The 16,603-nt window shown below is 33.9% G+C and overlaps 1 protein-coding gene across 6 annotated transcripts in view; it reads right to left on the bottom strand.

Moving 5' to 3' along the window:
* Oxr1 (oxidation resistance 1) overlaps window positions 1-16,603 on the bottom strand; it is a 201,515-nt gene that overhangs the window by 24,556 nt on the left and 160,356 nt on the right. For all 6 annotated transcript variants that reach the window (XM_013012489.1, XM_013012488.1, XM_013012484.1 and 3 more), the window contains exons 6-9: window positions 15,219-15,403; window positions 11,644-12,407; window positions 6,651-6,819; window positions 4,345-4,507 (exon numbers count right to left, since the gene is read on the bottom strand). In XM_013012489.1, coding sequence (XP_012867943.1) covers window positions 4,345-4,507; window positions 6,651-6,819; window positions 11,644-12,407; window positions 15,219-15,403 — 1,281 coding nt within the window. The remainder of the gene's footprint in view (window positions 1-4,344; window positions 4,508-6,650; window positions 6,820-11,643; window positions 12,408-15,218; window positions 15,404-16,603) is intronic.

Genomic DNA, 16,603 nt, shown 5'->3' on the forward strand with positions numbered 1-16,603 from the left:
CACGCCTGTAATCCTAGCTACTCAGGAGGCTGAGATCTGAGGATCGCGGTTCAAAGCCAGCCCGGGCAGGAGAGACCATGAGACTCCTATCTCCAATAAACCACCAGAAAATCGGAAGTGGCGCTGTAGCTCAAGTGATAGAGCGCTTGCCTTGAGCTGAAGAGCTGAGGGACAGTGCCCAGGCCCAGAGTTCAAGCCCCACGGCCGACCAAAAAAAAAAAAAAAAAAGATTAAGTGTAGACTACAGATACATTTGAACTAAATGTAAATGAATATTACCTGGAGCTGAATTTCAATTACAATATCAATGTCTGATATTTCTTCCATTTTGAGGAAAGCCTGTCCCTCTATGTTTAGTCTGCTGTGTATTTATGCAAAACCACCTCCTCAAATATGGACAAACTCTTCTAAGCCCTACATTGTACCCACCCACATTTCCACAGTCCAGTCTGCACAGGCCAGAGTGCACATATCCTACAATGAATGACTATGCTCCCTCTCCCCACCTATAACTACTCTCAGCTGACCTTACTAGACACAAATTTAGGTCCGTGCCCACATCTTTCAGCAGCACACTATCAACTATAAAGGCCTTAAAAATCCTCTTAACAGGGGCTGGGAAGGTGGCTCAGTGGTAGAATGCTTGCCTTGCATGCATGAGGCCATGGGTTCTATTCCTCAGCATGATATAAGCAGAAAAAGCTGGAAGTGTTGTTGTGGCTCAAGTGGCAAGAGCGCTAGCCTTGAACGGAAGAGCAAAGGGACAGTGCCAGGCCCAGAATTCAGGCCCCAAGACTGACCAAAAAAAAAAAAAAAATTCCCTAAACATACACTGAGGATACCTCCAATACTGGAGGTAAACAGTACTCTAATCCTCCCAACAGAAACTCCCCATAATATATCCATCAGTAATATTATATAATTTTGGAGGGGGATGACATAATAAAATCTATCGTAATTTCTGCCTACTGTGTGGCTAAGATTATATGCATGAGCAGTACCAGTGCCCAGAAGAACCTTTTTTTTTTTTTTAAATTAGGGCTGGGAAGGTGGCTCAGTGGTAGAAGGTAGAGTGCTTGCCTTGCATGCGTAAGGTCCTGGGTTCAATTCCTCAGCACCACATAAACAGAAAAAGCCAGAAGTGGCACTCTGGCTCAAGTGGTAGAGTGCTCACCTTGAGCAGAAGAGCTCAGGGACAGTGCTCAAGCCCAGAATTCAGGCCCATGACTGACAAAATAAATAAGTAAATAAATTACTTTATTGTTATTATAGAGGTGATATACAGAGGGGGTTACATTTGCATATGTCAGGTAATAAGTACCTTTCCTTTTGTACAGAGGCATCTGTTCTTCATTCTCTCCCATTCCCTCCCTCTCATCTCCACCCATGAGTTTTTTTGTATAGGTCACTGTCATCGTGTCCAGTGTGCTCCACTGCTGCACTTTTTCACCCTTTTTTTTCTCAGATTCTGTGCCCAAATCCCACCCTCCCCTCCTAGATATGCAAATGAACATACTGCATATAAGGTAAAGAATACAGAATCATCAGCAAAAGGAAAAACACATTAGGGGGTCTAACATTTTTAAATGAAAAAATATTATATATATGCCAAAATGAAGTATGTGATATAAAAAAGCACAAAAACTACAATGTATGGCATAGCCTAGCCTATTCTGTTGATCACCTTTTCCACTTCCATTTTTCCGAAATGTACTCTCTATATAGTATTTTTAACAAAAAAGACCTTGATTTTTGCACAAAAAAGAATCCTTTGTGGATTTTGCTGACTAAGGCTAAGAGATCAGGAAAAGATTTTTAAAATAACTCAATTATGATTTTATTATTAGTTGTGCTTTAATAATCACAACAACAATGCTTATTAAAATGAACACAAGAATACTCATTATCTGGTAGTTTAGGAAATGAGGTGTTAACCAGACAATTACAGCCATTTGGAATGATGCCTCTTACAAGTTACAGAAGTACCACAGAGGTTATCTTCTCTGGGACTATGGTAACAATTCTCCTTAATGACAAGTATGCAGAGAGAACAGTGCCCACAAGACAATTATCACATAGATTTTAAAAACCAAACTACTAAGTTATAACATAAAAAGGATTATTTCCTGGAAGAACTGAGATTCTGAACTCAACATCTTCACCTGAGCCACACTGCTAGCCCTCTCTGCTTTAGGTTATTATTCTTCAGATAGGGTCTCACTTTTTATCTTGGCCAGTCTATGACTGTGATCTTCTTACTTGTCTCCAACACAGCTAGGATTATAGCTGTGAAACAGCAAACGCTCAATGCTTGATGAAATGGAATCTCACTCACTTTTTGCCTGAACTAGATTTGAACTACAATCATCCAATCACTGCCTCTGGAGTAAATTGATTACACAAATGAGCCACCTGGGTCAGATGACATACTAGATTATGTGCATAACATGGCCAGATACTAAATGTATAAATTTAAATAATTAAAATGGAGAGCACTAGAAACAAATCAAACTAAGACTAGGTAAATAGTTTTAAAAACTATCAAAAGCAGAAGGCAGATTCTAAAGTGTTTTGAATAATGGTATTGATGTTTATGAGTAAGCAGCCAACAAATTTATATTTATACTTAAGTAAATAATGAGGTTTGATTGAGAAAATGTAAGTAATATCAAATGTCTAAAAAACACATTGTCTCAGAAACTAAAAATTGAACAGACCATACCTTTTTATCCAAGCAAGGGAAAAAAGTAGGCAGTAATCCAAAGCAATTTCTTTTCATATCAGTCGTTAAAAAAAAAAAATGGAACACAGGGCTGGGAATGTGGCTTAGTGGTAGAGTACTTGCCTAGCATACATGAAGCTCTGGGTTGAATTCTTCAGTACCACATAAACAGATCAGTACCACAGAGGTGGCTCTGTACCTTATGTGGTAGAGTGCTAGCCTTGAGCAAAAGTAGTTCAGGGACAGTGCCCAGGCCCTGAATTCAAGGTCCAGGACTGGCCACAAAAAAAGAAAAAAAAAAAGGAACACAAAGCTGGGTGCTGGTGGCTCATGCTTGTAATCTTACTACTTAAGAAGCTAAGATCTAAGGAACACTGTGAACATTTTCCCTTAGGTACTGCCTGACATTTTACTAAATTGCAATTAGAATACTTCCTTTTCAAATACACAAAAACAACTTCATTAAAACTGAAAAGTAACTTTTTCATAAACTGCCAAGTCCCATACAAAGGAGTATCCTTGCTATAAACACTTACAGACTTTAATTTGAATAGAAATACTACACAGTATTTTGTGTTTGGTCACTTTTTATATCATATATTACCTTTGAGATTTATCTATGTTGTTGCTTATAACAGCAGATCTTTCATTCTATTATTAGATTATTTGGAATTTGATTAGCATTCCAAAATTTATCTGTTCTCATGCTGATGAGTATTTAGGTCCCTTGTAGTTAATTTAAGTATAAAAGAATTCATAAAAATGAAAAGTGTATGTAGTACACAAAAGAACTTAGACATATTCAAAATCAGGACCACATTTTAAACAAAGACAAAACATGTATATGTTCAATCATTATACATGTTAAGTACATGCATGATAAATTCATATCACATAAACAATCACAAACTAACCAAATGAACAACAGAATTTTCATTTATTATCACATTTTAGCATCTGCTCTATATTTTGTAATATATTAAAAAAAGATTAGGCAACAACCACCAAAAGATAGTGTCACCACATCAAGCTTTCAAGACAAAGCACATAAAATGAGATAATCTAATCTTAAAAGATTCATCTAAAAAGGGATACAAAAAGCTTATTAGTATTGTCTATTTAAGCAAGTTCATTAAGTATAAACACGTAAAATTTTATTGCATTATAAAATTAGCATCACCTTATTTCCCTAACATTATTATTACTAAACTCAAGTCAAGATGATGTTTATTAGGTCTGAAACTTGGAAAAGATTGCTAATTTGCCTTCATGTGTTAAATAGCTGCTGTACCTCTTGCACGCAAAAGATAAAATTAAACTAAATCAAATCTGCAATACATACTATAAAAAACAGTATCATTTCCTTTCCACCATAGCAGACTTTACTAAGCTAAATAAATACAAACAAGTAGGCATTTTATTTCTCATTGACTGCTTTTCTAGTATTTAACGCAAAAGTATCAAAGTATCAAAGTTACAGCCAAGGTTCATCCAATAAGCACACATGTACAAGGACAGTGAACCCTGAACTTCCAAAAATTACTTTCATGCGAAGATCACTGGAAGTGTAGGCTATTATAAAAGAAAAACATTGAGTGAAATGTTTTCATTTTTCTCCTTACCTCCCATTCTCTGGCTGTTGCTTGACTAGTAGAGTCTTCATTTGTTTCAGACTCCTCCATCTTTTTTACTACAATGAATCCAGGTTCTCTGGTATACTCGCCAGTATCTTCGGCATAGATTTCTGGACTCCACTGAATGAAGAAGGCATACAAGTGGTCTGTCCTGTTAGAACAAAGGACTATTAATAGATCTAGCATTAATGTCACCAGATAGAATTATATAGTTACATTAGTAAAATATCTTGATAAAGTTAGACTTTTAAAACATACATATAAAGACAAAAGCCCACTATCAGCAAGGTATTAAAAATCTATTTGGCTCCGATTCTGGCAGGTTGTTTTAAAAAAAATTAAGATTTTCTTTGACATGCCCTTAGTGATGAGAAAACAAATTGGCCCATAACTTTGGCTTAATTCACACACCTATCTAGTGATCAAAATACGAGTAAACAACTAGTACTTCAGTATTTGGACACTGCACAGCATTTTACCAAACTGATAGAAATTTAGTGTACTTAATTTCTTTCTGATATCAAAAAATTATATTGAATTCTTAGTTTAGGTACAGATGATCTTTTATAATCTTATTCTCTTTATCTATTTGTTAACTATAGAAAGCAATCATTGTTGCATCTCTGATAAACATTATTTAAACAGAAAGCATACATTTAAAATTTTTATGTTTAACTGGCTTCAACTATTATGAATAATTATTATAAAACCTTCATCTAACATGACACAGTAATGGTTCTAAAAATGATATATCACAAATGGCTTATTACTCATGAAGGGTAGTGAAGGGTATTAAAATATTGTTTGTTCTTTCAGATAATTTGTCACTATCAACAGCCATTTCTGTAAGTTGTACATATATGATAGATTCAGAATCCTAGTAGTTAATTTTTAAATAATAAGTAGAAAACTAAACTTTTATATTATATTGTTATTTTTATTATAGTCACCTTCACGATCAGTGGCAAATTTGTTCTATTCTTTTCAAATGTTGATGAATTAAGCAAATTATATCCTATACTGTTAAAAACGTTTTGTTGAAAGTATTCATGTCGTTTTGTATATTTTGTAGAGAGAAAAGGAAGAATTTTATCATTGTATCTTTAAAAACAGTAGTATTTAAGCCAACAATATAATGGCTTTTCAAGAGGTACATGAACACAAAATAATTCTAAGGGAATCAAACTTTTACATTCTCAACTTTTATGTTTTTGTTCACTCATAATAATTTGTGTAAGGGGCTGGGAAGGTGGCTCAGTGGTAGAGCGCTTGCCTTGCATGCCTGAGGTCCTAGGTTCGATTCCTCAGCACCACATAAGCAAAAAGAAAAAAGCCGGAAGTGGCACTGTGGCTCAAGCGGTAGAGCGCTAGCCTTGAGCTGAAGAGCTGAGGGTCAGTGCCCAGGCCCAGAGTTCAGGCCCCAAGACCGGACCAAAATAATAATAATAATAATAATAATAATAATAATAATTTGTGTAAGACCAAGTATCTTGTAAGATCAAGGACCAAGTTATCTTTCTGTAAAATGCCTTTTCTACTTTGCAAAGTAAAGTAGGCCTTGAAGTATAAACAGTTGCAAGACTGGCATTGAAGTAACAAATAAAATATTAGAAATTAGGGATTTTTAAAAAAAAAATTTGGTTCTGGTTCTGGGGCTTAAACTTAAGAGTCTGGGTGCTGTACTTGCCTGAGCTTTTTTGTTTTTGCTTAAGGCTAGAACTCTGCCACTTGAGCACAGCTTTACTTCTTGTTTTTTGGTGGTTTAATGATGCTAGGGATAGCTTTGAATTAGGATCTTCAGATGTCAGCCTCCTGAGATAGTAGGAACCACTGGCATCCATCCAGCTGACAATATATATTTTTCTACACCAGATTTTTTTTCTATTTCATTCATCTATATTTTTTTCTTTGGCAATGAACTATAAAAATGAGATCTAAAATGAGGTAAGTTAAATATATAAAACATAATTCTGGTTTTGCTTCAGATGACATGAATCACCTTTTAAAAATAGAAGTTAAACGACTTCAAATAAGATGTAACATTAGTATTTACTTATTTATTAATGACATGAGGTCCAATCATGTAGGTCAGGCTTGCCTTAAATTCAACATTTTCCTGAGTTAGTATATTGAGTACTGGAATCATAGGCACATGCCACTGTGCCCATAGTGTGATCTTTACATCAGAAATTGCTTACTTTAAAGGATCTTACCACTAGTATTTTGATATACAAAATAATTTTAAGGAATCATAACTATGATTTCAACAATTTTATTTAAGAGGTTTATTTTACCTTTCTTGTGGCACTGCAAACCAATATTCATGCTTTTTATCTCTTTGTGCATACTGTTGCATAGTAGCGCTAGCATGAGATACAAATGTTTTTCTCATTGGCTTTCCAACTCTGAGACATAAGAATTTATGTAATCGATGCCTTCTCTTTTCTTTTAAAAGGGAAGAACCTAGAAATAATATAAGAGAAGGTATTTATTCATCTTCATGTATCATGCTTTAAAAATTTAGTTTTATTTTCCAAACTGTAAGCACAGAATAAAAACTCATTTTACTATTATTCAGTAATTAGATTTAAGTAGCTTGTACTTTTTTCATGAAAGGTAAAGTAATGGAAACAGGAAGATTAAGCAAACATAATCAAGTTAACTATCTGAAATTATGCCTAAAGATACCAGAAAATGATGAAAAACCTTTTGAAACTTTCAAATTAAATTGGTTTATAAAAACAGCTATGTTTAATAATATATATAACATTTTCTACATATGCTCTCAGTTTTTCATATCAAATAAGCTCACTTAACTTTAAAGATTTTAATATAGATATAAGACAAAACTTCGATGATTTTAGGAACATCATATTATATATATATATATATATATATATATATATATATGCACACACACATATATATGATAGTGTGATAAATCATCAGTCTGGATACTTAATTATGTTTGGAGTATCTCTAACTCTTTCAACAAGAGATGTTAAAGTAATTTCGGCATCTGACAATATGGTTGGGGGATCTGGACATTAGCTTGCTAGGGCAGCACTCTGTGGAAGAAACTGTACTTCTAGAGATGGGGGGTATAGCCATGGCTTATTTCTGAATAATATTATGCAAAGTGCATATTACCTAGTCCCAGGATTCCTACCTGGTTAAAAGGTAGACTGCTTGCCATTCTTTCCACAGTTACAGTCCATAGTTTTATATTTGTAATACAGCTTTTATTATATTACAAAGATCAGAAAACTTATTATTTTCTTATATAGAGTATCAAATTCCTTAAAATTAGTTACCTAGTACTAGTTTTACTTCTATTAAAAAATAAACAACAAATAGTACCTACAGAAATACCTACCTAAAAACTGTTTACTCTCCTCTCAGTAGTTTTAATACTCTATAAATGAACTTCCTCAACATATCTATTTAGTCTACCACATTACATGCTTGAAGAGAATCTATAATTTTATCCTTTTCAAGAGTTTCAAAACAGTAAACAGCAACTATCATATGCAATGACTATCAAATTTCATACTACTTGTTTACATTAAAAATTGTAACAATATGAATTGTTAATAACAATACCTAAATAATATAAATGGCTGCATAAATTATGACTATTAAAAGCACATTTAGAAGTGACTAAGATATAAGAAAATCTTTGTGATCAATTATAAGTGAACAAAGACAAAAATAATACATATAGTAAAATGATACATTAAAAATAACCGGTACAGATGTATATAAACATCAAAAATGTGTGAATATAAATGTATATATTACATATATATATGTGTGCATGTATATCCATATAAATACACATATTTTCAAAAGCTTGTAAGAAAGACAATTAGGTTAACAGTGATTATATCTAGGGGAAAAATTCCGGTTAATTTTTATAAAATGTCTAGAAATTTCCTCCATTTCTTAAATGTTCTTTAATAACTATTCATTCAGCAAAATAAAACAGATTACAGAAGAAATAGTTAATCTTGTATACAGCTTGCTTAATGTAGATGTATCCTTTAATATCTAATTAATACAATCCTTAGATCTTCAAATTAAGCTAGATGATGCAAAGAAAATTTAGTACTTTATAAACTCAACCAAATCTTTATACACATTATAGAAACTACTACAGCCACTATGGAAAATAATTAAATTCAAAAAATTAAACTGAGCCGGATGCCAATGGCTTACACCTGTAATTCTAGCTACTCAGGAGGCTGAGATCTGAGGATCACAGTTTGAACTTAGCCTGGGCAGGAAAGTCTGTGAGATACTTTTATCTCCAATAAACTACTCAGAAAAAGCTGGAAGTGGCACTGTGGCTCAAGTAGTTGGGCGCTAGCCTTGAGCACAGAGAGGCCAAGTTCAAGCCCTAGGACTGGCAAAATAAATAAACAAAAAAAGTTACATTATGATCCAGCAATTCTATTTCTGTGTACATACTCAAAAAAAAAACTGAAAGACGGGAATCCAAACAGGTAATTGCACAACAATTTTCACAGGAGTATTATTAGAGCATCCGAAGTAAACTACAACTATTACGAATCTATTTAATAGTAGACAGTACTCAAGTGTCCAACAACAAATGAATTTACAAATATGGTATATACATACAATTAAATCCATCAGTTTAAAAAGGGAGGAAACACTTAACACATGCTCTAAGACAGATGAATGCTGAAGGCATCATGTTAAGTGAACAGGCAAGACACACACACACACACACACAGACACACACACAGAAACACACACACACACACACACACACACACACACACACAGCCAATTGGATATTCCACTTATATTAAGCACCTAAAGTCAGAGGCAGAAAGTGAAATGGTAGTGGGCAAGCAAGGACTCTAGGAAGAAGAGACAAAAGCATGTTATTATTTAGTAAGTACAATGATCCAGTTTGAGAAGATGGAAAAAGTTCTAGAGATGGGATGTTGGGAATGGCTGCAAAACATTATAAGCATACCTAATGCCACTGAATTATAAACTTAAAAATGGTTAAAGTGGTAAATTTTATCTATTATTTACCATTATTAAAAATATACAAGATTATAAACTTTATTTCATGAATTTTTATTCTATTTTATTTAAAAAAAATTTTTTTGGGTCCGGTCGTGGGGCCTGAACTCTGGGCCTGGGCGCTGTCCCTTAGCTTTTCAGCTCAAGGCTAGTGCTCTACCACTTGAGCCACAGTGCCACTTCCGGCTTTTTTTCTTTTTGCTTATGTGGTGCTGAGGAATTGAACCCAGGGCCTCAGGCATGTAAAGCAAGTGCTCTACCACTGAGCTACCTTCCTAGCCCTCATGAATTTTTAGGACAATAATGTTTTGAATTTTATTTAAAAATGAATTTAAATTTTTCCATTAAAAAAGGGGAATACATACAACTAAAAATCAAGCCAAGCAATTGCACAGACTATAAATCAGAGACCAAAAAATGAGTTCTCCAATCAGAAGAAATGATAGTGCACCATTTGTAAGGAAATGGAAAAACTTGGAAAAAAAATTCTATTAAGTGAAGCCAAACCCAAAGAAACAGGTTGTATAGTTGCCATCATTTGTGGAAGCTAGATTGTGCCTGTAGATCTAAGTAAACACACTGGATGGTAAAAACAAACATGCAAACAAACACTGGGACAGGATAAATTATACAGGTCTCTTCCCACAGTGATACAAAACCAGGATATTCTTAGGAGAGGATCACAAACGCACAATACCTATGTGCATCTGATCATATTAAAATAATATATATTGAAATATACTCCAGGAAATGGAAACAAGAAATTTTTTTCATTGTGGCTGTTTTTGTTTTCTTTTGACTTGTTTGTTCATTTATCTGTCTTTGATAGGGTAAGGAGAGGCACAGAGATGGGAGTGATACTCACCAGACATTATGTTGAAAACTATATAACTTGTGGGTGGGGACAGGAAGGAAAAACTGGGAGTGAGGAAAAGGGGACATGGTTCAAAAAAATGTACTCTGTAACCTCTCTGTACATCACCTTTACAATAACAATAAAAATGTACAAAAAAAGGAAAAAAAGGAAAGGGTAATATGTGCATTGCATTAATAGACAAAAGAATGTAACAAATATTTGCTAACTTGTTAACTTCCCAGAGCTACAGCCTTTCCACCCCTACCCCCACATTTCTGGGGCTTGAACTCTGGGTGTGGGCACTGTCATTGAGTTTTTGAGCTTAAAGCTAGTGTTCTACCACTGGATCCACAGCTCCACTTCCAGCTCTTTTTGTAGGTTAGTGCAGACAGGAGTCTAAGAATTTCCTGCCTGGGCTAGCTTCAAACTGTGATCCTCAGATCTCAGCCTCCTGAGCAGCTAGGATAAAGGCGTGAGCCATTGCTGCCCTGCTGCTACTGCTTATTTTTAATCCATAATGTGTTCAGCAGAAGTATAGTGTACTAAAAATAACATCACTACTATAGTTATCATTAATATGTAACAATAAAATACTTATTATTACAAGCTAAGAGGAAATGGGAAGAATGAAAGGTATCACAGACTGGGTGTACTTTCAGAACAAACTTTAAGAGAATGCAATGTGTCAAGAGGTGGTCACCCTCAGATTGCAATGCTTTACCTACAGCCTTGCCAGAGCTGGCAGGACAGATATGTGCTACCACCCTTGGCATATTTATAGATGGTTGGGTCTTACTAACTTTTTGCTCCAACTGGCTTTGAACTATATCCCTCTGATTTCTACCTTGAGTAGTTGGTTTTACGAACATAAGCTACCATCCCCATCCCCATTTACCTAAAGTTAACTCCAAAGCTAGGTTTCTATGTGGTACTCTAAATACTCTGTTAAATAATAAATCAAGAAGGCAGATGGTGTGAAATATAAGACTTATAGATATTTAAATACTTTCACTTTTTATTAAATTGGGAACACTGGAAGTGTCTAGATTTATGAACTGTCTACTTATGGAAGGTTTTCCTCATGAACTCTTTTTCAATGTGTCTGAAAACTTTAGTTTCCAATGTGTGTTTTAGTATTTCATAGAAAACAGAAATGGCAAACCATTCAAAACACAAAATAAATAAAAAGAATGCTTAAACATTTCAGAAAGACGTTCTACTATGTGTACATACATTTGTGGGATAAGAAAACAGCAAATGCATCCTGTACTGCCGGAATAACATCAGTTCAGGCTAGGCTAAGATTCAGCATCTTTTGCAGCAGTAAGGGAAAAGGAAGATAAACATAATGAAATGGACTCTTTAACACTTACCATCTACATGTCCATCTGCGGAGGCAATTTTATGCTTAACTTCTTTTTGTGACACCTGTTGAATATTTTCCCTTTGCTGTTTAGTTTGTTGCATACTATGAGTTTTCCAGAGTTTGCGTAACTCTTCTACCTCTGTCTCTGAGTCCTGTTTTTGCTCTTTTCCTTGTTTGCCTTTGTTAACAGTTTGCTTTTGATTAAATTCTGTGGTTTCTCCACAAATTATATTTTCTTTTCCACCTTCCTCTCGGTGTAATGAATTCTCAGGATGGAAAGAATCCCGGCCTGCGTGATCTTTTATACTTGTTCTTTGTTCTTTTCGGTCTGATGCTTCCTGAATGTTATCTGTATCCTCATCTTCCTTAGTGGTCATTTCAAGATTACTTAAATCAGTATCATGACATAAAGCCCCAACTTCATTTGTAGAATATCCAACCTTGGATTTTAAGTGACCAGGAGTACTAGTTGACACTGATTTGGCTCTCAAACATTCTCCTTCAGTCTGATTGACAGTTTGCACAGATTCTGAAGACGCGCCAGATGACTTATCTTGTCTCAGCTCATCTGAAGAGATCAGCTCCTCTCGTATAGGTGAGAGTTCTGATTCTGTGAACACATCTTCAGAAAGAGACTCCTCAGTGCTCCTTGGAGCAGTGCTGGCACTATCATTACCTGCATCACGGATTCTTGAGTCTGTTTCCTCGGTATTCATTCCTGCCATTTTCTTTGAATGGCAGAAATCCTTTCCTGATAACTGATCTATTTCTCTGTTATCAAACAAAATAAAAAATGATTAGACCTTAAATATTACAGTATTTTATTTTTCATGAACTAAATATTACATTAATATCACTGAAGTAATTTTTAGGATGAAAAAGTACAAATCTTAACAGGATATAAAAATTTATTCATGAATAAATATTTAATCATGTCAATTACTTTTCAGGAAACAAATGTAAGGTTTCCTTGTCAGTAACCTTGTATAATTTTAATCTAAAATTTACTCATTCATGGAACAAAGAAAATAAGCCTAGAAAGTTACAATTAAAAGTTTAAATCTCTAAGAATATAATGATTTATTATATATATGTATATATATATATATATATATATAGGCTATGCTTATTTATATTCAAATAGAAATTAAACAAAAATATGATTCTAATTCAAGGCTTAGAACCAACCTGAATGGAACACAGGCAAACATATTTACAGGAAATCTCCAGGCTAATAGGAACCCATTATTTTGTTGTTGTTTTTGGTCAGTCATAGGGCTTGAACTCAGGGCCTGGGCACTGTCTCTGAGCTCTTTTGCTCAAGGCTAGCACTCTACCTCTTTGCACCACAATGCCACTTCCAGTTTTTGAGTGGCTAATTAGAGATAAAAGTCGCACAGACTTTCCTTCACAGACTGGTTTCAAACCACGATCCTCAGATCTCAGTCTGTTGAGTAGCTAGGATTGAAGGTATGAATGCCCAGAGCCCCGCTTAATAGGAACTCTTAACAGTTCTAACAAAACTTGCTTAGGTAAAGCATTTAAATGTCAGATAAATGAATGGTTCATAATTTAATCCAGACTTCAACTGTTACAGACATTTATTTAGGGACATATTAACGTTTAAAAGTGACAGTTTATAGTTTAAATTCTGGAAAGAACTTACTTATCAATGCTATTAATTTAGAATGATGATTTTAAGTGTTTTTTTGAAAATAGAAATTGTATAAATGCAGTGGAAAATAGTATTTATGCACATAAAGAATAATTTGTAAAAATAAGATGAAAAGTTGAAAGTCAATTTTTTTCTTGTTTGACTTTATTACTCTTTTAAAGTTTTCTGTAACAAGAATGCATACTTTTTGTTACTAGGAGGTATAAAATTGATTTAAGTATCAATTAGTTAGAGTCCAGTTCCTATCTCTGCTACCTTTGTACTGGATTCATCTTTTAGGAAAAGCAAGCATTTAATTTGTTATTTCACATACAATAGTGTCACCTACTGGTGATTAACTCAAACTACATCCAGAGTTCTTGTACTTAGGCAGTTTTGAGAATTTTTTTACATTTAAATGGAACTTTAAGACTCTTCTGTAAGAGATAAAGATTACAAACCAAACAGGATATATTAAAAAGTGCTACCTACATGAGAGCTAATATGCTCAAAGGTTATTTATGCCAATGATAATGCTCACTGAAATCAACTTCCTAAGTAGTATAAGGAGAAAGTCAAATCTTTAAACTCCCTTTTACCACACATGACATTATTTGAGAAAAACATCTACTTTATTTATCTGATTTAGTACAAAAATGTTTTTTTAATATATAAGGCAAGGCTTAAGGATTATTTTGGAGGCACAGAACATATATTTGAATAAAATGTATAACCTATTCAGGTGAGACTCTAAATGATAAACTAGATATTTGAAAGTGAAGAAACATTAGAACATACATGTGGAATAGTTCCTGATTGTTCACAACAGAAGAATCCAAATAGCATAACAAAAATGGTAAAGCAGGGCAGCAGAAGCTCACCGGTCAATGACTATATACTCATATACACCTGCCTCATCAATCTACCTATTCTCAATCATCTTCACAACGCAATTCATGTAATGTTCTTCCTTACTCCTTTGTAAATTACTTAGCCCATGGGCTAATTTTAAAACAGCCAATCCAACCCCGGGCCAGTGGCTCACACCTGTAATCTTAGCTACTCAGGAGGCTGAGATCTGAGAATCACAGTTCAAAGGCAGCCTGGGCAGGAAAGTCCGTGAGACTCTTATCTCCAATTAACCACCAGAAAACCGGAAGTGGCACTTTGGTTCAAGTGGTAGGTAGACAACTCGCCTTGAGCTGAAGAGCTGAGAAACAGTGCCTAGGCCCAGAGTTCAAGCCCCACAACCAACAACAAAAACGCCAATCCCATCCTTATGAGTAAACATAGTGAACTATCAATATCAGTTTAAGTTAATACAGTTTTTAACTACTGCCAAAGTCATTAATGGAAGGTAAGGAAACTTTTCTATTACACATAAATCTTCTTTTACACTCTCATCCTTCACAACATAATCCATTCCTTGTATACTACATCTTTTTCCCCATTTATTTTTCATTGTTTTCTCCATTTATTTTCCTTCTGTTTCTATCTGTCCACTAATTAACTGGTCAAGTGTAAACCTTTCAAAGAATGTAACTAACCTGTATTATTATATAAATCAGTATAATGCAAGGCTAGCTCTTCCTATTATTGCAACTGTTTTATTTTATCTGCATACTTTTCTAGAGGAGAGGATGAATGCAAATACATAAATCACCAAATAAATAATGTTGTTCCCCTATAACAATGCTAAGCCTCAGGCATTTTTGTGGAAGGTCTGAAAACTACCTCTGATAATTATCTAAATAATAATAAATTAAATAAGTTGTACAGGCTACTTTTCAAATATCTAACAAAAAACCCAAATGTTTAATAGCTCCTAAAATGAAAAGTAGTTATACTAAAACTAGTAACAAGGATTAGGTTAGGGTCAACTATCTAGATGGAAAATAATTGCACAGGAATATAAGTATCATTCTTACACGGGTAAGGATTCCTTTATTTTGCTATCCAAAATTTCTTTGTACATTGCAGCTGACATCACCTCTTCCATTGGACACATAATACCATAATCTTCACAGCCATTCTCTTGAACCAAAGGGTCACTTTTATGTGGATCAAACATTATATTATTTGGTGTAACTAAAAGCACACCACTGACTGTTCCCTAAAATTAGAAAAGAAAATCACATTTAATACTCAAATTTCAATTTCAAAAAAGATTCTTGCTAATTTTACTACTTTTCTTAGGCAATCTATTTTACTAGACTGTGTGAGTGTGTGTGTGTGTGTGTGTGTGTTTTAAAACTACACCATTCTAATTAAAACAGCCAGTGAAAACAATCAACTATCCTGGGCACTGGTGACTCATGTCTATAATCTCAGCAAAAGATGACCTTGTCAGAAAAGTCCAAAATAATTTGATGCTCAAGTGTGGAATACCATCTGAGCAAGCAAATTGAGGAAGCATGAAGCCTTGAGTTCAAACCCCCGTACCAGCAAAATAACAATAACAATGAAAATCCAAACAATAAGTAGTTAAAATTTGCAAGCTCAGGATAATAGCATACTATATCAGAAGGAATCTACAGTAAAGCAAAAATGGCATGAGCCTGTATTTTACATGAATGTGCATACTTCTTCCTGTTTCTTCCTCATGACAGGTAGCAAATACAATTTTACATATATAATGTAGAATCTATTAAATTAGACTCAGAAGAGAGAAAATTGGTAGGAAAAGAGATTAATTTAATTATTATAACCATTATCAAGAACACATATAACACTATCAAAACTAAGATTTACACAGTAAGGAAAGAGAGGGAAAATAAGAAACCAAGTTTGTACTTACAAATGAAAAGTACAATGACTGAAATGAAAAGTATTCTAGATATAATTGATAAGAGTATACATGGTAGGAAAAAGTGATTTTTTAAGACTGCAGCAACTGGAATATCTAAAATGGAAAGAGAATCAAGAACTATAAATTGTGAGATGTTAAGCAGCCAAAAATATGCTCCAAGTTTTCAAAGGTAGAAGGGATAGGAGAAAAAAAGAATTTAAGAAATATGGTCAAATATTTCCAAATCTGATGTAAGATATAAACTCTTACAACTAAGAAGCTGAAAAAACCCAAACACAATTTACTTTTCTCAAAAGAAAATAAGTAAACATTACTTTTTTTTTAAGGAAATTTTGTTTGGGGCAATCATTAGTCCCTATTTTTTTTGTTTTTGTATTGGTCTTTATCCCTAAAGAAGCTATTATGTGTTTTCTTCTTGAATGCTGTTAGGACTTTAAAAAAAAAAAAAGTAATGTGGATGTGAGTTTTCCCAATAAAGCAGTATTTTTTTTTTTTTTTGGTCGG

This window comes from Dipodomys ordii, unplaced genomic scaffold (genome assembly GCF_000151885.1).
Source record: "Dipodomys ordii isolate 6190 unplaced genomic scaffold, Dord_2.0 Scaffold17, whole genome shotgun sequence".
In the NCBI taxonomy this organism is placed as follows: Eukaryota; Metazoa; Chordata; class Mammalia; order Rodentia; family Heteromyidae; genus Dipodomys; species Dipodomys ordii.